The 26,805-nt window shown below is 43.9% G+C and overlaps 1 protein-coding gene across 4 annotated transcripts in view; it reads left to right on the top strand.

Annotated features, from left to right (window-relative positions):
• ehbp1 (EH domain binding protein 1) overlaps window positions 1–26,805 on the top strand; it is a 383,657-nt gene that overhangs the window by 230,923 nt on the left and 125,929 nt on the right. For 3 of the 4 annotated variants that reach the window (XM_041177895.1, XM_041177886.1, XM_041177877.1), the window contains exon 14: window positions 15,081–15,224. The exons of the other annotated variant lie outside the window; for it this stretch is intronic. In XM_041177895.1, the coding sequence (XP_041033829.1) occupies window positions 15,081–15,224 (144 nt within the window). The remainder of the gene's footprint in view (window positions 1–15,080; window positions 15,225–26,805) is intronic. 4 annotated transcript variants of the gene reach the window in all.

The following is a 26,805-nucleotide window of genomic DNA, read 5'->3' as shown; positions in this document are numbered from 1 at the left end:
GTGACACCCAGATCACTGTCCATCACCCCTAACGCGCACTCCTTCTCTGGCAGCTTTCCATGTGACCACTGTAGTCACACACATGGCATTTAACTCCTCTCACTCTACCACCCAGGGCCCCAGACACTTGCCCAAGTGTGTAATTGACAAATTAGCTACAGTATAGATAAACACAAGGCAGTATGTTTTGGAGGGGAGAATAAAGAGGCCATGTATTCTTTGGAAAATAAATGTCTAAGTCGGGTGGAGGAACAGAGGGGTCTGGGAGGTACCGATAAACACATCACTAAAAGCGGTGATGCAGGTTAATGAGGCCATTTTTTTTAAAAAGTAAACAAAGCACTAGGGTTCATTTCTAAAAGGATAGAATTGAAAAACAAAGAAGCTAGATTAAGCTTATATATAACAGGAAAGATGTATTTGCACTAGAAATGGTACAGAGGAGAAATATGAGGATGCGACCTCAACCGGAGGATTCTAATTAGGAGGAAAGATTGGATAGGCTAAGAGTTGTTTCCTTTGAAACACCAGAGGCTGAGTGTAGACCTAATTGAAGTTTATAAAATTATGAGGGGTCAATATAGAGTGAATAGGAAGCTTCTATTCGTCTTGGCTGAGGGTTCCATGGTTTTTTTTGGGGGGGAGGGGGGGTGCGGTGGTGGCAGTGCATGGGTTTAAGGTAGGAGGTTTAGAATGCATTTGAGGGAAAATTTTTTCACCCACAAAGTGGTGGGGATCTTGAACTCACTGGCTGAATGGGTGGCAGAAACCTTCAGAATATTTACAAATACTTGGATATCTACTTGAAGTGCCATAACCTACAAGGCTGCCGACCAAGAAATGGAAAGTGGGATTAGGCTGGATGGTTACTCGTTGGCTGACACAGACAGGATGGGCCTAATGATCTCCTTCCATGCTGGAAATTTCTACAATTCTATGAATATTGGTTAGACTCCACTTGGAACATGGTGAACTGTTCTACTCTCCTGATTATGGAAAGGATATAGAGGGTACTGGAGGAGGTGCAAAGAGATTTACTAGAATGATTCCAGAAATAAGGGGTAAGAACATAAGAAATAGGAACAGGAATAGAGGATTCGGCCCCTCGAGCCTGCTCCGCCATTCAATAAGATCATGGCTGATCATCTTGTGTTTTGAATTCCACACTCCCATCTACCCCTGATAACCTTGTTAGCCAAGGGAATCAATCTACCTCTGCCTTAAAAATAAGAACAAAATGAGAAGGGTTATACCTATCGGGCAGGTTTTGACATGTTGCGACTAGAAAAGAGAAGACTAAGGTGTGACTAGATAGAGGTCTTCAAGATTATGGGAAGATTTAATAGAGTAAATGGTTCATCTGGCTTGCAAATGTCCTTTAGGGAAGGAAATCTTCCATCCTTATCTGCCCTGACCTACATGGTGAATCCAACCCCACAACAAGGTGGGTTGAATCTTAACTGCTCTCTGAAATGGTCTAGCAAGCCCCCCAGTTGGATCAAATGGCCACAGAAAAGTTGAAAAGGAATAAAACTGACTGACCCAACCAACTGAGTGCCTGGCATTGACCTAGGCACCAGAAATGACAATGGCAGAGCCTCGCCCAGTTGACCCTGCAAAATCCTCCTTACTAATGCCCAGGACTTGTGCCAACATTTAAAAAAATCTATTCACTCACTGGATATGTGCATCGCTGGCTAGGCCAGCATTTATTGTCCATCCCTAACTGCCCTTGAGAAGGTAGTTGTGAGCTGCCTTCTCGAACCACTGCAGCCCAGGAAGGGAGTTCCAGGATTTTGACCCATTAACAGTTCCAAGTCAGGATGATGTGTGGCTTGATGGGGAACTTGCATGTGCTGGTGTTCCCACGCGCCTGCTGCCCTTGTCCTTCTAGGTAGCAGAGGTCATGAGTTTAGAAGGTGCTACCAAAGAAGGCTTCACAAATTGCTGCAGTGCACCTTCTGTATGGTACACACTGCTGCCACTGTGTCGGTGATGGAGGGAGTGAATGTTTAAGGTGGCGGATGGGGTGCCAATCAAGTGGGCTGCTTTGTCCTGAATGGTGTCAAGCTTCCTGAGTGCTGTTGGAGCTGCACTTATCCAGGCAAGTGGAGAGTATCCCATCACATCCCTGACTTGTGCCTTGTAGATGATGGACAGACTTTAGGGAGTCAGGAGGTGAGTTACTTGCTGGGGAATTCCCAGCCTCTGATCTCATAGGGCAGAATTTTTCATCCCGCAGGCAGGTGCATGCCCAACCTGTATGGGAGTAAAATAGTGCTCGTTCTGACATCATCATGTATTCATGCAATATTTTGTTTGGCAGGCGCATGCGGGTGCTGGAGCCGTGCCTACCATTAATTAACAGGCCACTTAAGCCCTTAACAGTCCAATTAACTGAGTTTTCATTGCCCATGCGATTTTCTGCTCGTCACACAGGCAAAACGGGCAGGTAGCCTGATGACATTTTCTCAAACCTCATCCAAGGGCAGGATAAAAAGGGTCAGCAGCATTTCCAGTGTGAGTAGTGAAGAGTTTTGGAGATAGTTTGCTGCTGATTGCTTATTGATACTTGGCAGCTTCAGCTCTGTTCAGGGCTTCGTTCTTACCATTTCGAGGCTTCATTTCAGGACTCATTGCTGTCTGCCAGGCCCCTGGAGGATTCAGACTGTATGGACCCTTCCATGTATCAGACAGCCTTCCTGGTGATGGGGATTGTGGTCTCTGCTGGAGGCACCTCCTCCCCTGAGGAAGAGAGAGGCAGAAGGGGCAGCTTCCAGGGGAGGGACCTGTGGGAGGAGAGGTGCCGGCACAAGGGGCGCAGGGCCAACAGGTAGTCCATGGTGGAAGGGGCACAGAAGACGCCACTATCCTGCTGCCAGGGTATACAGGCGGCTATGCAACTACCTCAATGTGTCCGAGGTGTAATGCTGAACGAAGCTCCATCTATTAAGGGAGAGCATGACCTCCATTTGTCAGTTGATTAGGCCAGAGATCAGCTCCGACTATGTGGGTGGGCACCCCATGCCTGTGGCTCTGAAGGTTACAGCGGCCCTCAACTTCTGTGCCTCCGGCTCTTTCCAGGGGTCAGTGTGGGATATGTGTGGAGTCTCCCAATCAGTTGTCTACAGTTGCGTCAAGCTGGTGACAGAAGCTCTGTTCAGGCGGGTACTGACCTTTATCCTTTACCATATGGACGAGGCCAGCCAGGCTTATCAGGCCAGAGGTTTTGCAGCGATTGCTGGTTTCTCCTGTGTCCAGGGTGCCATCGACTACACACATGTGGCTATCAAGGCACCAGCGGGACAACCAGGTGCCTTTGTCAACAAGAACGTGCAGATGGTGTGTGATCATAGGATGCAGATTTCTACAAGTCTGTGCAAGGTACCCTGGCAGCTCCCATGACGCTTACAACCTCAGACACTCCCAGGTGCCGGGGCTCTTCATCCTGACTGGATGGATGGCTGCTGGGTGACAAGGGCTATCTTTTGAAGAGGTGGCTCATGATGCCTCTCCACCACCCAAGAACAGAGGCAGAGAAGCATTACAATGCCAGTCATGCCTTTGCAAGGGCGGTGGTAGAGAGAATCATAAGTCTTCTCAAGATGCGCTTCTGATACCTGGACTGTTCAGGGGGAGCATTAAAATACCCCCAGAGCAGGTGTCACTGATCTTGGTTGCATGTTGCGCTCTCCACAATCTGGCACTGGCAAGGGGGACCCACTGGAGGAAGAGGATCTTGACCCAGCTGCACAGGCCATATGATGAGCTCAGTGGTTAGTCTGAAGAGGAGCACAGTGAGGAGAACACTGAGGGCGTGGAGCCAGACCTTGGTAACCTGCAGGGAGGCAGGGACCAAGGTTGCTTTGACCCAAAGCTTCTTCAGCTAGGTTACCAAGATCAGTTTCAATCACATGCCAGGGCTGTCGCCTCCATCCTGGTTGTCTGAAAGGACCCTTTCATTTGAACACAAAGAACACTCAGTGCCCATGCAATAAAGATCAGAGCCACCTACGTCCAGCATTAGACACTGGCGTTCCCGCACCAGTGAAATAAAAAGGTGAAGCATACTCAGGCCATAAAGACAAAAACACAATTTATCTCATTCTGACAATTCAATAATGTTAACAGAAAAGTTTCTGGTATTCAACACCAGACTAGTATACATAAAGTTAACAAAAATGTACATAAAATCACCCCTGAACTGTCCCTCTTTTGCTCATGGTGCCTTTAAGTTACATTTGTGAGTGCTATGTCTAGGTGCTCCCCCCTCACTGGCACTGGCATTGGAGGCAGCCTGCTCACCCTGCTGTCCTGTTGGCCCTTACGACCTTGGCGGTCATCTTCTGGCCATTGGAGCCTGTGCTGGCCCTGCCTGGGAGGGAGCAGCCACGGCTGGCATCTTCTTAGTCGCTGCAGCCCCATCAGATGCCACGGTCAATGGCAGAGGGGCGGAGGAGCTGCTGCTGTCATCCAAAGTGCCCTGAGAGGAGCCCGTAGAGACGACAGGCATTTTGTGCACCAGCGTGAGGTTGCTGTGGTCCTGCTCACCACTGATGGACGGGCACCTAGCTGGGGTACTGAGTGCCTCTTCCATCTCCCACTCTGACACTGATCACCCCAGCTCAGTAGCTGCGTGAGGGTTTGCAGTTCCGAGCGCAACCCCAGGAAGTCCTGATTCTGTCCCTGGAGCTGCCTCTCCAGGAGAGTCACCACTCTCTCAATGGAGGTAGCAGTGCGCTTGGCCGTGACGGTCAACACAGTGCTCACGCACGCTCCGCATGGGCTCCTCCACCACTGAGCCCATGGCATAGAGACCGTCATGCATCTCCACCAGATCATCCTGCACATCTCACTGGATATCCAACATCGGCTACCTAATGGACGACAAGAGAGGCTGGTTATCAGCCTTCGACCGAGCATCATCCTGGTCCCCAACAGTCCTCTGACTGCCGTCGCCCTGAACCCTCTCTGCCTCCGCCTGCACTTCAAGCGAGTATGAAGTGCCATCACCAATGTGCACCAATGTATTAGCTGACGCTCTAATGCCCACTGAGGTGCTAGTATCTGCGCGGGTGTGACACAAGTGCATATGACGCCTAGTGGCCCTCAGTGTCAGGGGTGGCCTTCAGGGTCCCAAGATCGAACGCCTGCTGGTGAACCTAAAAAGGAGAAGAAGGACATGTCATTAGTTAAAGCCATCACACTGTCACTGTGCATGCCAAGCACCGTGGTGAGACAATGGAGATCTGCATCATGGTGCCATTGTCTTCCGATGATCAATGGAGACTCCAGGTTCGAGGTTCCCATCAATGAAGAGACTACATTAGAATGCTTGTACAAGCCAAAATTCTCACCTCTGTGCTGCACCCTTACCTCATCTGGCACCCCCACCTCTCCATGCCTGGTTGCACATGGACACATCTGCTCTCAAGCTCCAGGGCATCTTGCTCAGAGGCTACCGGGGCCTCTGACGGTCCTTGACCTTTCTATATTGTTGATGTAGCCGTCTGCTCCTGAAACAACAGAGGAGCATTGATTAGTCCACTCTCTACTTGCAGCATCATTGCAGCCTGGCCAACCCTAGCTGAGGAGCACCTTGCAGGGCACTTATAAGTTGTGGCCCTCAAGGGGCAAGGACTCAATCCAAGCAGCTAGTGCTCACCCCCTTGGCTAGCTCCGGCATCATTGACAGTTGGCACTCAGACTCTAGCATCCTTGAGGTCCATGGGGGTTCGGCCAGATCGTAACACATCTGCACACTGATCCATGCCAAAATGGTACTCACCGTTCCTGAGCGCAGTAGGTCATTGAAGCTCTTCCGGTACTGCACCCAGAAGCACCACACCATGTAACGGCTGCTGACCAGTGCTGCCACCTCCTCCAATGCCCTCTTGGTGTGGTGCGGTGGCCGCCTCCTCCCATCCCTGGGGCCAGGGTGTCTATCCTGGTAGTCACCTCCTCCAGGAGAATGGCGAGGCACTCATCAGAGAAACAAGGGACCAAGTGCCCACCTGACTGTCGTGTTCAGCCGCACTCAGGTCCCAGGAAGTCCTGATTCTGTCCCTGGAGCTGCCTCTCCAGGAGAGTCACCACTCTCTCAATGGAGGTAGCAGTGCGCTTGGCCGTGACGGTCAACACAGTGCTCACGCACGCTCCGCATGGGCTCCTCCACCACTGAGCCCATGGCATAGAGACCGTCATGCATCTCCACCAGATCATCCTGCACATCTCACTGGATATCCAACATCGGCTACCTAATGGACGACAAGAGAGGCTAGTTATCAGCCTTCGACCGAGCATCATCCTGGTCCCCAACAGTCCTCTGACTGCCGTCGCCCTGAACCCTCTCTGCCTCCGCCTGCACTTCAAGCGAGTATGAAGTGCCATCACCAATGTGCACCAATGTATTAGCTGACGCTCTAATGCCCACTGAGGTGCTAGTATCTGCGCGGGTGTGACACAAGTGCATATGACGCCTAGTGGCCCTCAGTGTCAGGGGTGGCCTTCAGGGTCCCAAGATCGAACGCCTGCTGGTGAACCTAAAAAGGAGAAGAAGGACATGTCATTAGTTAAAGCCATCACACTGTCACTGTGCATGCCAAGCACCGTGGTGAGACAATGGAGATCTGCATCATGGTGCCATTGTCTTCCGATGATCAATGGAGACTCCAGGTTCGAGGTTCCCATCAATGAAGAGACTACATTAGAATGCTTGTACAAGCCAAAATTCTCACCTCTGTGCTGCACCCTTACCTCATCTGGCACCCCCACCTCTCCATGCCTGGTTGCACATGGACACATCTGCTCTCAAGCTCCAGGGCATCTTGCTCAGAGGCTACCGGGGCCTCTGACGGTCCTTGACCTTTCTATATTGTTGATGTAGCCGTCTGCTCCTGAAACAACAGAGGAGCATTGATTAGTCCACTCTCTACTTGCAGCATCATTGCAGCCTGGCCAACCCTAGCTGAGGAGCACCTTGCAGGGCACTTATAAGTTGTGGCCCTCAAGGGGCAAGGACTCAATCCAAGCAGCTAGTGCTCACCCCCTTGGCTAGCTCCGGCATCATTGACAGTTGGCACTCAGACTCTAGCATCCTTGAGGTCCATGGGGGTTCGGCCAGATCGTAACACATCTGCACACTGATCCATGCCAAAATGGTACTCACCGTTCCTGAGCGCAGTAGGTCATTGAAGCTCTTCCGGTACTGCACCCAGAAGCACCACACCATGTAACGGCTGCTGACCAGTGCTGCCACCTCCTCCAATGCCCTCTTGGTGTGGTGCGGTGGCCGCCTCCTCCCATCCCTGGGGCCAGGGTGTCTATCCTGGTAGTCACCTCCTCCAGGAGAATGGCGAGGCACTCATCAGAGAAACAAGGGACCAAGTGCCCACCTGACTGTCGTATTCAGCCGCACTCAGGTCCATTGTGCCAGCTCAAGTAACGTCGTCCGTGGCAGCCTTCCGGGGCTGCCTAGTCCGCTTTCAAACCGGCCGCTGGGTTGCCATTGTACCTGGCGGCCGACAGGCCCCCACTCCCATACTGCCCTTCCCGGCCAGTGTGGAGCCGCATTTCATGCTGGGCGGGCCTTAATTAGCCTGCCAGCGTGAAATCGCAGTTGGGGCCCGATCGCGGGTGGCGGTCTATTTTGCGGGCACACCCAGGCCCACCAACCCGACGAAGGGAAAATCCCATAGAGTCTTACAGCATGGAAAGAGGCCCTTCGGCCTTTCGTGTCTGCGCTGATCATCAAGCCCCTATCTACTCTCATCCCGTTCTCCAGCACGTGGTCCGTAGCCTTGTATGCTTTGGTTTCAAATGTTCATCTAAATACTTCCCACCTCCACCACCCTTTCAGGCAGTGAGTTCTAGATACCCCCCCACCCTCTGGGTGAAAAAATATTTCCTCAAATCCCCTCTAAACATCTGCCCCTTACTTTAAATCTATGCCCCATGGTTACTGACCCCTTACTAAGGGGAAAAGTTTTTTCCTCTGTACCCTATCTATGCCCTTCGTAATTTTGTACACCTCAATCAGGTCCCCCCTTGGCCTTCTCTGCTCTAAGGAAAACTACCCCAGCCTATCCAGTCTCGCTTCATAGCTGAAGCGCTGCAGCCCAGGCAACATCCTGGTGAATCTCTTTGTACCCTCTCCAGCGCAATCACATCCTTCCTATAGTGTGGTGACCAGAACTGCACACAGTATTCCAGCTGTGGCCTAACTAACACTTTATACAGCCCCACATAACCTCCCTGCTCTTGTATTCAATGCCTCAGCTAATAAAGGTAAATATCCCATATGCCTTCTTAACCACCTTATCTACCTGTCCTGCTTTCTTAAAGGATCTATGGAAATGCACACCAAGGTCCCTCTGATCCTCTGTACTTCCTAGGGTCCTACCACTCATCGTGTACTCCCTTGCCCTTTTAGTTTTTCCAAAATGCATCACCTCACACCTTTCAGGATTAAATTCCATTTGCCACTGTTCTGCCCATCTGACCAGCCCACCTATATGGTCCTGTAGTCTAAGGCTTTCTTTCTCGCTATTTACCACACGACCAATTTTTGTGTCATCTGCTAACTTACTGATCATAACTCTTACATTTATGTCTAGATAATTAATGTACACTACAAACAGCAAGGGACCCAGCACTGAACCCTGCGGTACACCACTGGACACAGGCTTCCAGTCACAAAAACAACCTTCGACCATCACCCTCTGCCTCCTGCCACAAAGCTAATTTTAGATCCAATTTGCCAAATTGCCCTAGATCCCATTGGCTCTTCTTGACCATTCTCCCATGAGAGACCTTGTCAAAAGACTTACTGAAGTCTATGCAGATTACATCAACAGCAGTACCCTCATCTACACACCTAGTCACCTCCTTGAAAAATTCAATCAAATTTGTTAGACATGATCTCCCGCTGACTATCCTTGATTAATGCTTGCCTCTCCAAGTGGAGATTAATCCTGTCCCTCAGAATTTTTTCCACTGATGTTAGACTCACTGGCCTAAAGTTCCTGGTTTATCCCTACTATCCTTCTTGAATAATGGTACCACATTAGCTATCCTCCAGTCCTCTGGCACCACTTCTGTGGCCAAAGAGGATTTGAAAATTAATGTTAGGGCCCCTGCAATCTCCTGTCTTGCCTCCCACAGCAGCCTGGGATACAGCTCATCTGGGCCTGGAGATTTATCCACTTTTAAGCCTGCTAAAACTGCTAATACCTGCTCCCTCTCAATGCTAATTTGTTCAAGTATATCACAGTCCCCCTCCTACATCGACCTATATAGTGAATACAGATGCAAAGTACTCATTTAAAACCTCACCTACGTCTTCTGGCCCCTTACACAGATTGCCACTTTGGTTCTTTCCCTGGTTATCCTCTTGCCTCTAATATACTTACAAAATGCCTCCTTTATTTTACCCGCTGGTGTTTTTTCATGCCCCCTCTTTGCTCTCCTAATTTTTTTCAAATAATCCCTGCACTGTCTGTACTCCAGGGCTTCCACTGTTTTGAAACCTCTGTGTCTACCATAAGTTTCCCTTTTTTCCCTTATCTAGTTCTATACATTCCTCGACATCCAGGATTCTCTGGACTTGTTGATCCCACCTTTCACCTTTTCGGGAACATGTTGGCCCTGCACACTCACTATTTCCTTTTTGAATGACTCCCACTGATTCAAAGTAGATTTTCCTACAAGTAACTGCTTCCAGTCCACTTTGGTCAGATCCTGTCTTATTATATTAAAACCAGTCTTCCCCCAGTTCAGAACCTTTATTTCCAGTCCATCTTTGTCCTTTTCCATAACTATCTTAAATCTTACTGAGTTATGGCCACTATCACCAAAATGCTCCTCCTTGGACACTCCATCACTTGCCTGGCTTTGTTCCCTAAAACTAGGTCCAGCACCCTCCCCATCCCCAAAAGGACTTTCCATGTACTGGATTAAAAAGCTCTCCTAGATACATTTTAAGAATTCTGCCCTCTCTAAGTCTTGCACACTAAAACTATCCCAGTTAATATTGGGGAAGTTGAAATCCCCTACTATTATAACCCTACTATTTTTACACGTCTCTCAGATTTGCCTACATATCTGCCATTCCATCTCTCCCTGACTGTTTGGGGGTCTATAGTACACTCCCAGCAATATGATTGCCCCCTTTTTGTTTTTAAGTTCTACCCAAAAGGCCTCAGTTGAGGAACCTTCTAAGATTTCATCCCTCCTTATTGCAGTAATTGATTCCTTGATCAGTATTATGACACCACCTCCCCTTTTACATCCCCCACTATCTCGCCTGATGATCTTATAACCCAGAATATTGAGCTGCCAGTTCTGCCCCTCCCTCAACCATGTCTCTGTGATAGCAATGATATCATACCCCCATGAGTTAATCAACACCCTCAATTCATCTACCTTACTCACAAGACTCCTTGCATTAAAATAAATGCCATCCAGCCTTGCCATACTCCCTTGTGCCTTAACTTGACTATATATGCTCTGCCTTCCGGACTGACTTGGTTTTTCTTCAAACTTGTCTGTACATCATCCCCTATTATACCTCCACTCCATATCCCATCTCCCTGCCAAATTACTTTAAACCCCCACCAGCAGCAGCACTAGCAAACCCCCCCACCCCCCACCACAAGCTCTTTTAGCCACAGTATTTATATAACTGGTCCAGCTTTTGATCATTGGTAACCCACCCGGATGTTGATAGTGGGAGAATTCAGCTACAGTAATGCCATTGAATGCCAAGGGGAGATGGTTAGATTCTCTCTTGTTGGAAATGGTCATTGCCTGGCACTTGTGTGGCGTGAATGTTACTTGCCATTTATCAGCCCAAGCCTGAACGTTGTCCAGGTCTTGCAGCATTTGGACACGAACTGCTTCAGTATCTGAGGAGTCACAAATGGCACTGTGACCTTATGAAGGACAGAAGGTCATTGATGAAGCAACTGAAGATGGTTGGGACTAGGACACTACCTTAGGAACTCCTGCAGTGATGCCCTGGGCCTGAGATGATTGACCTTCAATAGATGCAACCACCTTTCTTTGTGCTAGGTATGATTCCAACCAGCGGAGAGTTTTCCCCGGATTCCCATTGACTCCAGTTCAGCTAGGGTTCCTTGATGCTGCGCTCGGTCAAATGATACCTTGATGCCAAGGGTGACCACCTCATCTTTTGAATTCAGTCCATGTTTGGACTAAGGCTATAATAAGGTCAGGAGCTGAATGGCCCTGGCAGAATCCAAACAGAGCATCAGTGAGCAGGTTATTGATGCATAAGTGCCACTTGATAGCACTGTCAATGACATTTTCCACACTCCTTTTGATGGCTTAACAAGACGACGCTGGAAAAGCAATGTCTGGCACAAGTGCCCGACATGAGGTTGTCCCTTGCCATTGGTGTGGGATGATCTCTACTGACGCCTTTTTTGCAGGGCTGACATCTGCATTGGAGCTTCTGAAACCACATGTCACATGGTGCTGAACTCCTGCCCACAGCTAGTGTCGCTGTTTGCATCGATCAGCTAGAGCCTCCGCACTTGCCATGATTGATGTTGAGGGTTTGCATGTCACTTTTGACAGCATTCTTAAATCAGAGCTTTGGGTACTCTGCTGGTCTCTTGACATGGGCTACCTCCCCGTATAGTATTTCTTTGGGAATGTGGCCATCTTCCATCCCATGCACATTTCAGGCCTGTGCCTTCTTTGCCTGATTAGTGCTAGTATGCTTGGCATATTTGCCCTCAAAGTGACTGCTTCACTGGTGACTCTGTCTTTCTGTGTGATGCCAAGAATGCGCCATAGACATTGGAAGTGGAAGTTATTGAGCCTTTGTTATTGGCCAATGCAAGTTGTCCAGGCTTCACTACCACACAGCAATGTGCTAAGGATGCAGGCCTTATTTATAAGCATCTTGGATCAGTTTGTTGTTTCTCATGCCCATTTTGTTAGTTGGCCGAAGTTGATGGCTGCCTTTCCAATGAGTGTGCTGAGCTCTACGTCGAGGGATGGGTTGTCTGTCACCGTAGACCCAAGGTAGAAGAATTTGCTAACTGCATCCAGTGGTGTGTTGTTGAGTCTGATCACAGTTGGAGACACAATACCCTGTCCTATAACTAGTTTTCTTGACACTGAGGTGAGGGAGAACATGACAGAAGTGTGGGACAGATGATCCATGAGTCTTTGGAGCTGTTCTTCTGTTTGGGCAACTAGTGCAGCATCATCAGAATGCAGAAGTTCTCTGATCAGGACATGCCACACTTTTGTCTTGAGAGTTTGAGGAGTTTCCTGTCTGATCATGTGTGGAAGTACACTCCTTCCATGTCAGCAGGGAAAGCATAGGTCAGGAGGAAAGAGGAAAAGATACCAAACAGAGTCGAGGATAAAAGACAGTCCTGTTTCACCCCATTCTTGATCTCAAAACTGTCAGAGGTGGAGCCATCGAACTGAATGGTTATCGTGGAAGGACAACCTGCCAACTTGAAAATGCACTATTTATCCCTACCCATTCCCTGTCCGTTAACCAATCCTCTATCCATGTTAATAAATTGCCCCAAACTCCGGCTTTTAACTTGTGTATTAACCTTTTGTGTGACACCTTATTGAATGCTTTCTTTCAACAACTGATGCCAAGCTAACATGCTTTCTCTCTCCTTCCTTTTCTTGAATAGCAGTGTTATAAATGCTACCTTCAATCTGCTGGGAGTTTTCTAGAATCTAGGGAATTTTGGAAAATCATAACCTGTGCATTCACTAACTCTGCAGTTACCTCTTTTAGAACCCTAGGATGTAGGCCATCGGGTCTTGGGGATTTAGTTTCAAGTTTCTTGAATGCTATTTCTCTGCTTCTGTTAACTACTTTAAGTTCCTTACTCTTTTTAGCTCTTGGTTACCTTCTATTTCTCATATTCTACAGTGAAGAAAGACACAAAGTATTTGTTCAATGACTCTGCCATTTCCTCATTCGCCATGATGATTTCTCCTTTTTCTACCTCCCTCTAAGGGACCAACGTTTACTTTAGCTACACTTTTTAATATACCTTTAAAAGCTCCTACAAACTGTTTTTATATTCCTGGCTAGTTTACTCTCATCTTTTTTCCCTTTTTATCACTTTTTTTCTGTCCCTTTGCTGGTTTCTAAAACACTTTCAATCCTCAGGCTTACTATTATTCTTTGCCACATTATAAACCTCATCTTTTAATCTAATACTATCCTAACTTCCTGAATGAGCTACAGATGGGTCTTTCTTGCTGAGTTTTTGTTTTTCAATAGAATGAATTTTTATTGAAGATTTTGAATTGTTTCTTTCCCACTGTTAATTTATTGCTATACGTTTTAGTTTATTTACCCAATCAACCTTGGCCAGCTCTCTCCTCATACCTCTGTAATTGGCTTTGTTAAAGTTCAACGTTCTTGTTTGGGACTGGAGTGTGTCACTTCCAACTTAATATAGAATTCAGTTGTATTATGATCACTCCCAGTGGACATTTTACTATGAGGTTACTAATTAACCCTGCCTTATTGCACAATATTAAATCTAAAATAGTTTCATCCCTAGCCTGTTCCATAACTTGTTGCTCCAGGAAACTGTCATGAAAGCATTCTATGAACTCATCTTCCAGACCACCCTTGCAAATTTGATTGGTCCAGTCTATATGAAGATTAAAGACCCCACAATTATTACATTGTCTTTCTTACAAGCTCACAAGTAAAAAAAAAAGTAAAGGTAAGAACGCTGATTAGGCCACAATTCGAGTACTGCGGACACTATGCATGTTTCGTTATAGGAAGGATATTAAAGCCATAGGGAGTATGCAGCATAAGTTCACCGGGGGATGCCAGGAATTGGAATTTATAGTTATAGGGTACATGATGTACAGTGACTATTTCCATTGAGCAAAGGAAGCTTGGAGTAAACTTGAGATGTGGTAGAGAATTTGGGAAAATAGTGAGGACACTTGAGGGAAGAGACCAGATGTTGATACAGACGCCTGTAGTAGCGCAGGGTTGGCATCAGTTTACCTACTGTCCAGGTCATTTAATGTTCTCAGGGGTGCACAGTATTTTTATTAGGCAAGGGTGTTAAATATTACGGAACCAAGGTGAGTAGTTGGTGTTAAAATCTAATTAAATGACAGGATAGTTTAGAGGGCTGAATGACCTGTTCTTGTTCCGGTGTTCATCAATGAGAGTGCAATCCTGTTTTTTCTAGATATAATTTTAAATTTTACAAGTTACTTTTTGCTTCGCAGTTGCAATCCATTCCTTCCTTCTCTGCAATGTCACCTTCCCACTACACAAGTGCACACTAGCCATCAATCCTGCTAGAAAATGACGATCCTTGTACTGTTTCTCCCCCAACTTCCAAAACTCAGCATCAAATCCCTGTGGCTGTCCAGCAGGACTCCTCCTTTTCAAATCCAAGTTAACCCACCTGGAAGTTAAATGAGGGTTAAATGGTGCACATGGGATGGTAAAAATGCCCATCTCAGCCTACTGCTGGCCCAACATAAAGCCAAGACCTGCATTGTAGATAACTAAGGGTATGTTTGTTTTTCTTGAACACATTTTTCAAACTTTTGCTGTGATTAAAATAGCTCATGCACAGGGGTAGAATAGAATGTGATTTTGTTTCTTTCCCAGTAAAGAAGTCCTTGCTTAGTGAATCTTGAATGTGCAAATGTGGAAACATTTGCTGATCTGAAGTCTGTTTTTCCGTGCAGAACAGAGTTGTGGAATCTGTTATTGCCAGGCAATTATTTTTAGTTGATATATCTCTTTGCTGCAAAGTCTTTCACAGGAAAGTCATTTTTTTACCAAAAATGGAAAAATTGTGATCTGATTGATTTAATGCATGCATAATAATTTTGCAATTGAGCTAAAACCATGATTAAGATTATCTGGGAAAATCTGTGCAACATTGTAAAAAGTGTCTAACATTTCTTGCTATTTACAATAATATAAATTTCCCTATATTAATATCAGTAGACAAAGGAATATTGTTTGCTGATTGTAAAATGAGCAAATTTTAATGGATTTTATATTTGTGCTTTTCATTAAAAAGAGGATAGCAACAAGACAGGAAGAACTGAAAGAGCGAGCAAGACTTCTCCTGGAACAGGCAAGGAGGGATGCAGCTTTAAAAGCAGGAAATAAACAGTCAACCATTCAATCAATAACACCAGCTCGCAACAAGCATTTGAGTGAGGTAATAGTCTTAAATTGCGGTTACTGGGACACAGTTTGTAGTCCAAGCAGACCCCTTATGACAGTACTTACCCAAGGATATGCTGTTTCATGACGACAGGAGCATTATACATGGGATACACAGTGTATTGTTATATAATGGGCACAGATTTATTGTGGTGTTGCTGGTAGTTAGAGGATTATGGTATTTTAGATCAGGAGCATTATACTATGTCGCATTATGTTGCTGAAGGACAGCATGTGTGTAACCTAGTCTGTTCCTTTAACACCACGAGATTCATTAAACGCTACAAGATTTCTTCAAGGCTATAAACATCCTGAACTTGAATTGAAGCTAAATGCCAAGGGCTGTTGCTGGAAAAGCTGTTTTTGGTAGAGTGAAAGTTATCAAATTTTTTAACTACTTGAATTATGACATTAATATTTGGAACTGTGCCAATGTACTCAAAGTTGAATACAACTTATCTACTAATGGATCTCCTGTGGTATTGCTCCTGACGATCCGAGTACATGCCACTTTAAGCTGTGTAATGTATAATATATTTTGTGGGTTATGTAGTTTTGGTGATTGAATAAGGAAATTTTGCTTTTAGTACGAACTATTATAGGAGCATTAGCAGTATCTTTGGAGTCAACTTATAAAGAATGTACATATTTAGGTAGCATCTTTTGCAACCTCAGGGCACCCCAAAGCACTTCACAGCCAATGAAAAATGCTTGAAATGTAGTCACTGTTGTAATTAAGAAAAACACTTGAGATTCAGGGGATGTTAAAGCAGTGCAAACCAAATTAAATCTTAAGACAACTGAAGAAGAAAATTGCCCTCATTGAATGTTAAATCCATTATTACACCCAGATTCCTTTGAGCTTCACCTTTCACTGTTTATACAGTATTCATAATATATTTGTTCCATGTGTTTTCCTGGCATTTAGCACTAACAAATTTCATCTACCACTCATTAACCCAATTGCATGTTTTATCTAATTACTATTTTAGGTCCCTGAGTGCTTCATTTGTTTCAACAGCCAATCCTCCTAATTAGTATCATCTGCAAACATAACCAGTTTACATTTGGATTCTGTGTCTTAAATTGTTGATGTAGATCAGAAACAGGAGGGGCCCTAGCACCAAATCCTGGGGCACTCCATTCAGTATTAACGCCCTCCGCCCCTGGCTCTCCCACCACCTGACACCCCCTGCTGATTTCTTTCATTCAACCAATTCTTTCCCTTGTAATCAAATTGCACTTGGTGTCAGAAGCAGCTTTTCATTAGCAGCCATATAATCTCAGTCATGCAATGGTGATAATATTAGCAGATCTCCTGTGACATTGCTCACAGTAAGTGAGAAGGGATACTGTTTTATGTCTTGTAATGCACAATGTAGTATTCTGCTGCAATAATGAAATTCTTTAAGACTGCAAAGTCCGAGTGCTGCTAAACAAACACTGGGTGGGTTCATTATTATTGAGGTTGTAGATCATAGCTCGGTCTTTATCTTTTAATTCATCATGCCAATCATGTCATCTTTTTAAAAAGGCAGGAAGTATTCTGATTCCAATATACTCTATTGCTGAAGAATTACTGTATATTTCAAATGATGGTCTTTGTTTTTGTTTACTTTTAAATGTGTCACAGAAATTTGAGTGTAGCACTTGAATTGTGCTCTGTGCAAAATGTGAAATTGCAACAGTTTTATTGGGCAGAATTTTGCCCTTGATGGGCGGGCCCGACCAACTCGGCGGCGGGCAGGCAGCCGATCCCCACCGCCGAAATGGGCCCCGCCGCCATTTTAAGTGGGCAGGTCAATTAAGGCCCGCCCAGCGCAACACCTGACGGGAAGCGCTATGCACTTCCTGTGTGGGTTGGGGGTGGGGGGGGAAGAGTGGATTCCCCAAATGCGAGAGTGCGCTCTTTTGCACATGCGGTTGAAAGAGTGCACATCTCCCTGAGACTAAGTGCTGCTTCAGGGAGATTGCTGAAAGTTTTTGAAACTTTAAAAATAGAACAATAAAAAAATCCAGAAACATGTCCCCCTCATGTGACAATGTCACACAAGATGGGACATGTTAATAAATATCACAAAAACTTTATTAAAGTTTTTTAAAACCGACATGAAACCTCATCCCGCCGGTGGATGAGATTTCATGTTTTTTCTAGTTCCCACTGGGGCTCCTGGCCTGCCCGCCCACCTTAACGTTGGACAGGCAGGGCCTTTAATTGATTTAACTACCCTGTCAATGGCCTCAATTGGCGTCATTTTCGCGTCGGTGAGCAGGCCCCACCCCCAGCTCGCCGACAGAAAAATTCTGTCCTTGCGTTACTGGCAGATCTAACAGGACATAGAATCATAGAATGGTTACAGCACAAAAGGAGGCCACTTGGCCAATCCAAATGTCTGTGCCCATTCTCTGCAACAGAAACTCGGCTAATCCCACTTCCCTGCGTTTTCCCTGTAGCCCTTCAGTTTTTTTTCTTCAGATAATTACCTAGTACCCTTTTCAAAGCCACGATTGAATCTGCCTCTACCACACACTCAGGCAGTGCATTCCAGATCCTAACCACTCACTTTGAAAAAAGTTTATCCTCATGTCACTGTTGATTCTTTTGTCATTCACCTGAAATTGGTGTCCTCTGGTTCTTGACCTTCTGCCAATGGGAACAGTTTTTCCCTATCTGGACCAACCAGACTCCTCATGATTTTGATTACCTTTATCAAATCACTTATTAACCTTCTCTTTAAGAAGAAGAGCCCAAACTAATTTATCCACATAATTCAAGTCCCTCATCCCTGGAACCATTCTTGTAAATCTTTTCTGCACCCTCTCCAGTGCCTTGACATTCTTATCTAAAGCTTGATGCCCAGAATTGGGTGCAATACTCCAGTTGAGACTGAAACACTGTTTTATAATGTCATGATAATCCCTTTACTTTCATACACTGTGCCTCTATTTATTAAACCTGCATGCTTTATTAATCACTTTCTCAACTTGCCCTGCCACCTTCAACAATTTGTGCACATATACTCCCAGATCCCTCTACTCCCACACACCCTTGTCACTCAGCCAACTTTGTATGCATCCACTATCCCTTTTGTTCCATGAGCTTTGCTGAGAAGCCTGTTATGTAGCACTTTATGAATGCCTTTTTGAAGCCCGTGTGCACCAGATCAACCAGTTTACCTTCATCAGTGTTCCCTGTTAGTTAATCAAAAAACTCAATGAGTTTGCCCTTAACAAATTCGTGCTGGCTTCCTTTAATTAATCCACCCTTGTCCAATTGACTGTTAATTTTGTCCCGATTCTCATTTCTAAAAGCTTTTCCCCCGACCCATGTTAAACTGTTTGGCCTGTAGCTGCTGGATTTATCCTACCCTTTTCTGAACAAGGGTGTACATTTTCATTTCTCCGGTCCTCTGAGAACACCCTGTATCGAAGAAGGAGTGGAAGATCATGGCCAGCATCTCTAATTTCCACTCTTACTTCCCTCAGTACCCTCGGTTTCACATAGTCCAGCCCTGGTCTTATCAACTTTAAGTACAGCCAACCTTTCTAATACCATCTCTCTATCGCCCATTGTCTCAACTACTTCCTCTTTCACTATGTTTTTGGTAGCATCTTCTTCCTTGGTAAAGACAGATGGAAGGCACACATTTAGTACCTCAGCCATGCCCACTGCCTTCATGTGTAAATCTTTTTGGTTATGAATCAGCTCCTTTTACATGGTGATGTGGAGGATAGCTTGCTTTATTACGTTAGGAGTGTTATGTCATTCAGTGCGCGCTATATTATTGGAGGGTGCTAACATGATGACTGAATATGCCAAATTTATTTTTTGACATGTTCTGGGTTCTCTGTTTCCCTGAACAGAAAGTAAACATGCTTCTTACTTTTTACCAGTAGAATTTATTATAAAATTTTGCATCTTTTGGAAAGTGTACTGAAGGGGAGGGGATTGTCGAAATGCTTGCAAATTGTGCACCCTGTAAAGACCAATAATTTTGTGAAACGCAACATTTCTGAAATTTATCTCAATTAAAATTCTGTAACTACTTTTCTGGACTAAAACATGACATGGTTTATGCTACTGGCTTTTTATGTAAATTAATCAACTACCTCAGTAGTTGCAGACTTTTCCATTGAATCGGATCAGCCAAGCTTGTGTTTACAGAGTACTCTAATCAATACCAGGCTAACTGTTAGCCATTAAATTAACTAAAATTTGCTTCAGAGAATCTAATTTAACTTCATCTCTTTGCTGCTACTCTGCTGTTGGTGCTTGTCAGATGTTGGAGCTGCAGTCAAAATCTTGGAACTCCCTTCCTAACAGCACTGTGGGTGTACCTACACCACATGGACTACGGTGGTTCAAGAAGGCAGCTCACCACCACCTTCTCAAGGGCAACTAGGAATGGGTAAAAAAAATGCTGGCCCAGCCAGTGAAACCCACATCTCATGAATGAATAAAAAAGTTTCCAGTTAAACAGTGGGTAATCTGTAGCCAATTTCTTAGGCCCCCCCTAAACTCTGGATGTTTGCATCAATTTCTTCCCTGTTCCCTGTTAATCTGTAGGAAATATTCCAAAGCCAATCATTTATATTACTCTCTTAAAATTCCATTTCTCTGAAACATGGGACTGCAGGTCTGGCTGCACAGTACTCATTCTTTTGGCCACCAACTGACCTGTTAAGGTCCCAATATGGAAAGCATTTCTAGCTAGAAGTTTACAGCCTGACATATTGGTTGAGGTGAACGTGCTTTTACCAGGAATGGACATTGGGATCATTTAAAAGGCAGAATATTTTATTTAAGTAAGGATCTTGCACTACTTGCAGGATCAGTTTTCAATATTTGAATGCCCTGGTGCTTCACTGTCCATATGCTGAATTCATACAGCATGAATGGCAGCTTACTGGCAGAAGGTGCCCTCACCAGGGATGTTTAAAGGAATTGCTATATGTTAGTTGTTGGTTTTTTATTCCAGCGTGCTGATTAATTTGATGTTTTGTTGTGTGATTTATCATTCTGGAAAGTTCACTTTGCTTAAACAGCAAAATTTTGCCAGTGTTACACTTCGTTGGTTGACTCACATCATTTGACTGCAGTCATGGGTAGTGTGGTGGGGCTGGCTCAACTGGACAGTAAGGAAGACAGCAGACCAGAGGAGGAGGGCATTGCTTAGATGGCCATATACACAGAGATTCTCCATGAAGCACTTCTCATCAACTTTCCTCAGGAGCAATATCCCAAACACAATAAAAACAAAATGCTTGAGACATTCAGCGGCAATGTTCCTTTGAAAATTCTGTTGTTGTGTGAGACCATTTTTTTTCAAGGCATGATGCGTTTAAATTTCTTTGTGTGCTCGCACATATGCGATATGTAACCTGTAGCAAGGCCTGTGCAGCACCTTTCAGGTGCTTAGAGAGAGCATGGTTCAGCCAGTCAGGCAGCATCTGTGGAAAAAGAAACGTGTGTTTCACAAACAAACATTTTATGTTAGTATTCTTTTGTAATTAAAATGACCACACCGCACAAATATTATGTATTGCATAAGTTAGTATTGATGAATCCCACTGTCTGTCTCTCCATTTCTGGGTGATTTCATTGTCTGTAAGGTATATGGTGTTTTTACCTCGTCAGTCATATATTGTTGAATTAATGTAGTGGGCACTGTGGTATTGGAATCAGGCTGCAGGGGATAACAGTGAATGTCAGAGCCTGTACTCCAGGTATACTCTACCAGTGGCCAACTCCGGAAGACATCTACCAATTTCAGTTGAAAAGTTTCCTTTTCCTTGCTAATTTTCTTCTCCCCCACCCCTCCGCCCAACCCCCCCCCCCCCCCATCACCACCACCACCACCACCACCACAGCCCGCACCGCCTCCAGGCGTTTCCTTTGCTGGAATATTGTTTTTGTATCCGTGACTTTCTAGTTTCTCAATCAAAGCCATAATTCAGTTATGACTGTTGACAGTGGATGGCAGCAGTATATTGACGGTGAAACAGCAGAGCTTTGTCCTTGCCTTGCTCTGTATCAATTCATGTGCATTTCCTACATTGGGTGCTGATAGGAAACAGGGATCCTGGCAAATTTTCTAAGCCTAACCCAGATACTGAGGCCAATTGCAACACCCTGCTGCCACTCAGCATGGGCTGGGGATCAAGATGAACCTTTCCTGGTTCCTCATGCAATAAGTGAGCTGGGTCACCCAGAAAAAGGAATGATATTCTATTTGCCTATTGTTATAAGGTGAGAATTCTCTACACTTCTCCAAATTTTCAGTGCTCAGTCATTAAATCATGAATTATAATGTGTAAAATGGTAGAATGTGTCAGTAAAGTAGATACTTTAAAAGGAGGTACGAATAGGAATTGTTTGTACTGGCAACATTTGGTGCATTATCAAATTTGCAAATTTTGGGTTGTGTCACAAAAGTTTGAGAAGGCTGCTATGATATTTGCCTGTTTTAATCAGCTTCTGGTTGCAAATAAACCTACATTAGCAAAATTGTGGTGCACAACACAAATGAAAACAGAGGGCAGTGGTAAGTGGCATTTCATTTTACCTGCAAGTTTAACTATAATTTCATTCCTTTTAAAAGGTATGTTTGGTTAATCTTGGCTTTTATGCAAGACTGCATGCAGTCTTTGATATGCATTATTTGAAGATTACAGTTAAAAAGTATGATTAAAGTGTTCTGCTTCCTTGTGATATAAATTCAGAACCTTGTGATATAAATTCAGAATCAGAATTTTTATCTCCAGCTTCATTTTTTCTTACATAAATGAAACCTATTCTATTTCAGACACACAGGCTGTTTGGTGGGTGATAATGTTAAACGGTATTGTTGAAGTATAGTTGATATTCCAAGAGGAGGGTTGCGCCATATAGTAAAATTGACAAGGGCATATTATAGATAGAGGGCATGAAAGCATTACAGTGAATTGGAAAAAAATGCAGTTTTTTCTGACAGTGGTTTAATAATGCCATCAAGAATAAGGACAAATAAATATTTGTAATAGTTATATAAGCATTTAAGTTTGTGGATGAAATATAGGTTCTCCGTATACTTCCATTAAAAGTAACAACTGGGCATAGAAAGCAAACTGTAATTTTACAGATTACAAACCAGGATTGATTCCAATAAAATATAATGCAAAAATTTCAAACTCATGGACAATTATTTTTAGATCTTTTAATGGTCCTACATAAATTAATTCATAAATTAGTTATTCCATAAGTAAATGCACCCATAGAGTTTTCAGTCGTATAGTTTAATGCTCCTGGCTTTTGTTTGGTTTTATCTTCCCTTGTAATATTCTGTTGACTTCCAAATAAACATACTGGGGAAGCGTATCTGTATGTGGTGTGTACCCACAGCATTAACCCAATGTTTTCATCTACTTCTGATCATTTCTGTATGGCCATTTTTGCTCTTAAAACTATCCCTTAGGAACCAGTCACTTGGAAAGGTCTCTACAGGCCAACAATTTTGGTGTAGCACTGATTCTCAGCCTGAAAACATGCCCAGACAAATTTTTACCCTCAAGTATCTGGGTGACTATTCCATTTTCCTTAGTATTGCACACAGGTAATCAAGATCGATTTGAATATTTATGGTCAACACTTCAAGGATGGAGAAACAGTGGAACCAATGTTTAAGAGACTATAGAATAGGAGACAAAGGAAAGGGAGGAAAGAGAGAGTGATGGAGAAGAGCGATGGAAGAGAACAGGACTTGAGGGGAAAAGGAATTTAAGTCAGTGGGGCCATGGCAAGGATGAATGCAAGTGGGTGCTATGAATGGTAGCTGTGGTATTACAGTAAAAGGGTGATAAGGATAACCTCTGAGGGACAACAGCAAGTAAGGGGATGAAGGGACATCATCAGCCATTTGGTGGACTGAACTCAGAAATGCCACTAGTTGGGAGAAGGGAGAATCTTGCTTAGTGCTGGGAAGCTTTCCTGTATACAACATGCAAGCACTATTTCCTGGGCTCCAGGTACAACCTTCTTCCTCAACCTATTGTTTCCCAGTCACCAGAAGGCTGCACTTGTCTGGAGGACCTAATGCAATATCTGCAATGTAAACAGACAAACTTGCTTGATTACGATTTCATCTTTCACATAAAAGTTTAGAATTGCCAGGCAGCACCACGTGCAGAAAAGAATAATCACTTTTTAATAAGAACACTAACAGCCCTGATATGCACAAGGGTCTGTCTCTGACTAAGGAACTCATAACTTTGTTTCCTGTGACCTGAGGGACAGGGAAAGAGAGACAGATACCATGGAATAGATGAAGAAAAGGGGAATGGATTGAGAGAAATTGTCTCAAAGGTAGGTGAACAGGTAATGAGAGAGAGCATCTTGGGATCCAGGTTGTGCGGGCAGACATATGTTACACGGCCAGCTGAAAATACAAGGGAAATAAAACAAACAGCATTGAGAGATTGGGACCAATGAACGTCTTACGGAATGATCAATGAAGTTTATTGTCTCCCTGTTATATAAGGTAATACCCACTGAAACAAGAAATGTGTGCAAGGCACAGTACCAGTGGATTTGTCCAGATGCAAGGGGCTGTATCACCAGGCAGCCCCCTTCACTCACCGGGCGTTATGAAGATTTCAGGAAGGCTTTAACCATTCAAACTGATTGTTTTTCAATATTTTGTTGAAACTAAAACTGAACTAGGACTGTAATGTTGCGTGCGAAAGAGCGCACTGATCTCCCTGAGGCTAAGTGCTGCCTTAGGGAGATCTGCTCCAAATTAAGCAATGTTAAACAAATGATAGCAAGATTTCCTTGACATGTCCCCTCATGTGGCACTATCACATGAGTTGGGACATGTCCATCACTTTTACTGAAACCTTTATTAAATATTTAAAAGCTCTCGTGAAACCTCATCCTGCTCGTGGATGAGGTTTCATGCTTTTTCTTAAGCCTGTCAGGGCTCCCGGCCTGCCCGCCAACTGTAAGGCTGGACGGGCAGGTCCATTAATGATGTTAATTACTTTTTAAATGGCCTCAATAAGCTGTTGACAGGTTGGTGGGTGCACAGCTGAATGAGTTGTGCCCCCGCCGACCTGTAAAAGGAAATGATGCGGGGTGACATCAGGAGTTCCACCCAACGTCAACCCATGGCATTTTATGCGCAGCGAGCGGGCCTCACCCCTGCTCGCCAACGGGAAGATCCTCCCCCATGTATTGATCCCCTGTCCCTCCGCAGAGTAGCTGCAGACTGATATTGAAAACGCTTTATCTGGTAGTGTTGAACTATTTTCTTTAAATAGCTGAATTAATATCTGGTTAAGAATCTTATTAGAGGTTATGTGAATTTGTACATACGAGAAAACTCCACAGGATAAAATGAATGATTTGCTGTTAGGATACTTTGAAGGGGGTGTAGGTGGGAAAGGAGGGGAAGATGATGTGTGTCTGGCCAGAGTGGAACAGAGGAGATGTAGGTACAGACTCTGTGGAAATTCACTATGTTACTGTTGTAGATTGAAAGCATTTCTTGAAATAAGCTCCCTCTAGTGATTTAATGGATTTTATGTCCTGGAAGATGGCCTGTGAAAGGGAGTGTGCTTAATGGGCTGAATGGTCTTTACTTGAACAACGCTTCTTAAGTTAAAATATTAAATAATAAAAAAACCTGTGCAAAATTTATAAACAAAAAATACAGAGCTAAGAAAAGAGTTATAGGAAAAGGTCTCCTGATGCAAAGATTCAAACATTCCTCTGACAATTGTTTAAATTTTATTTAAATATTTACTCTTTTCAGAATAAAGAATAATTTTCTTTATTAAAACCAAAATTTCAATTTTTAAAATGTCAGCTAAAAATCCACTTTGGCAATTAAATCTGAGTTTTATGTTGTCTGTTAAACAGCATCATTCCTAGCTCAGTCATTAGTCTACAATAATGCCATCAATCCAGAATATTTCAGGCAGTTAAAATAATAACTCCTGTAATGGTTTTAAAGAGATAAATTTGTAAACTGAATTGAACACTTGTTAAGGCCATTGTGTAAACTTGAACTGTGTAATTGTTTAAGTGGGGTGAAGATCTCCCAAGAATTATGGATAGCAGTTCTAATAGTTTATGGTTTTAGGATTTGACTGAAGTATTGAACTAATGAAAGGGTTTTATCTTCTAGTATTCCATTGCCTAATGCCTGCTAGTGGCACTATTAAGCCAATAAGACTTTTATTTCACAAACGAGATATCTCAAGTGCCTTTGATAATAGTTAATATTAATTGTTCTGTACATTCCTCCATCAGTGTTGATGGGTGGTCTTCAGAATCGATTGATACTTTTATCCGGAGTACTGTAATGGCTAGCCTCCAGCAGTGAGCAAATTGGTAATTAATGAACAATCACTGGTATTGTAAACTGCATCCCGTTAATTTTCCCTTTGAGTTTTAGGAAGTGTCATCTCCATTAGGATGCCATCAGTAACATTGCCGCATCTTGCAATGGCCCCTTGGCATGAAACCACATCGGCAGGATTTCTCACCCATTAGCAGATCAGAGAAGCAATTTCACAGTGTTTGGCCTGGGTAATTAAAGTACCAAGTACTGGGTAGAGTTGGGAATTCATGCTCAATTCCAGAAATACCAGGTGAGCTTCCTTGTGTTCAGTGGGACGTTATGATTAGTTTAATTGGGCTTTGTTTGATTTTAGCCGCCGAGACAATTTGTGCCATGGCAATCCAGTGACTTTTCATTTCTGTGTCTGTGACCTGTGCTGACATGAACTAGTACAAAACAATACTTTAAAGTAGAAACTCTTCTTTTTAGTCACAATGCATGTCATTGCTGCTGGCAACAGAATGAAGTACAAGCATAGAGAGGTATAGAAAATAGAGTGAACGCAGTTAAGTGTGAGGAGTCACATGCTCCTTCAATAACTTATTTTAGCTTTTTTTTTGCTTGTTACCTTCCAGTGGTTGCCTATTAAAATGACATAGTTTGGTGGGGCATTTAGGCCTAACCATTGGGGTGTTTCAAGCCGCCTTGTCAGTTGATGTTCTTGAATTGACTTGAACTGAGATCAAAGCTTTTTTTAAAATGGAAAATCAAAGAAAGACAGCTCCTTCAATTGCACCACAAGGGCCAATCAAACTCTTTGCACAATGTCCATCTTTATTCTCTGCTTCTGTCATTGTTTAACTGTTGTACAGTATAAACTTTAGAAAATTAAACTAATTACAATTGCCAACTGAAAACACTGAACGTATGCTAGAATATGTGAAATCTTGTAATGTCAAACTATTTCCTGTTGTAACATTGTTTGAACTGTGTGCCAATTTAAAAAGGTAGTCCACAAAACGTCTTAGCTGTAAACTGTTACAGTAGCTTATTATTGCTGAAAAAGATTTTTTTCTTGAAGCTTTTCGTCTTGCACTCATCAGGACAAGTCGCAAGAAAATACCAGTGTCAAGGGAAACAACATATTTATACCATATGAGAAGAGAGTGCTGATTGGTTAGCAAATGGACTCTGATTGGTAGAGGAGAATGTACCAGTGGATGATGACTGGTAGTTAACTGCCAGGCTTTGTTT

The sequence above is a fragment of the Carcharodon carcharias genome, chromosome 2 (assembly GCF_017639515.1).
Source record: "Carcharodon carcharias isolate sCarCar2 chromosome 2, sCarCar2.pri, whole genome shotgun sequence".
Lineage (NCBI taxonomy): Eukaryota > Metazoa > Chordata > Chondrichthyes > Lamniformes > Lamnidae > Carcharodon > Carcharodon carcharias.
Note: the sequence above shows the minus strand (reverse complement) of the source record. Positions and strands in the feature narration are given on the sequence as shown.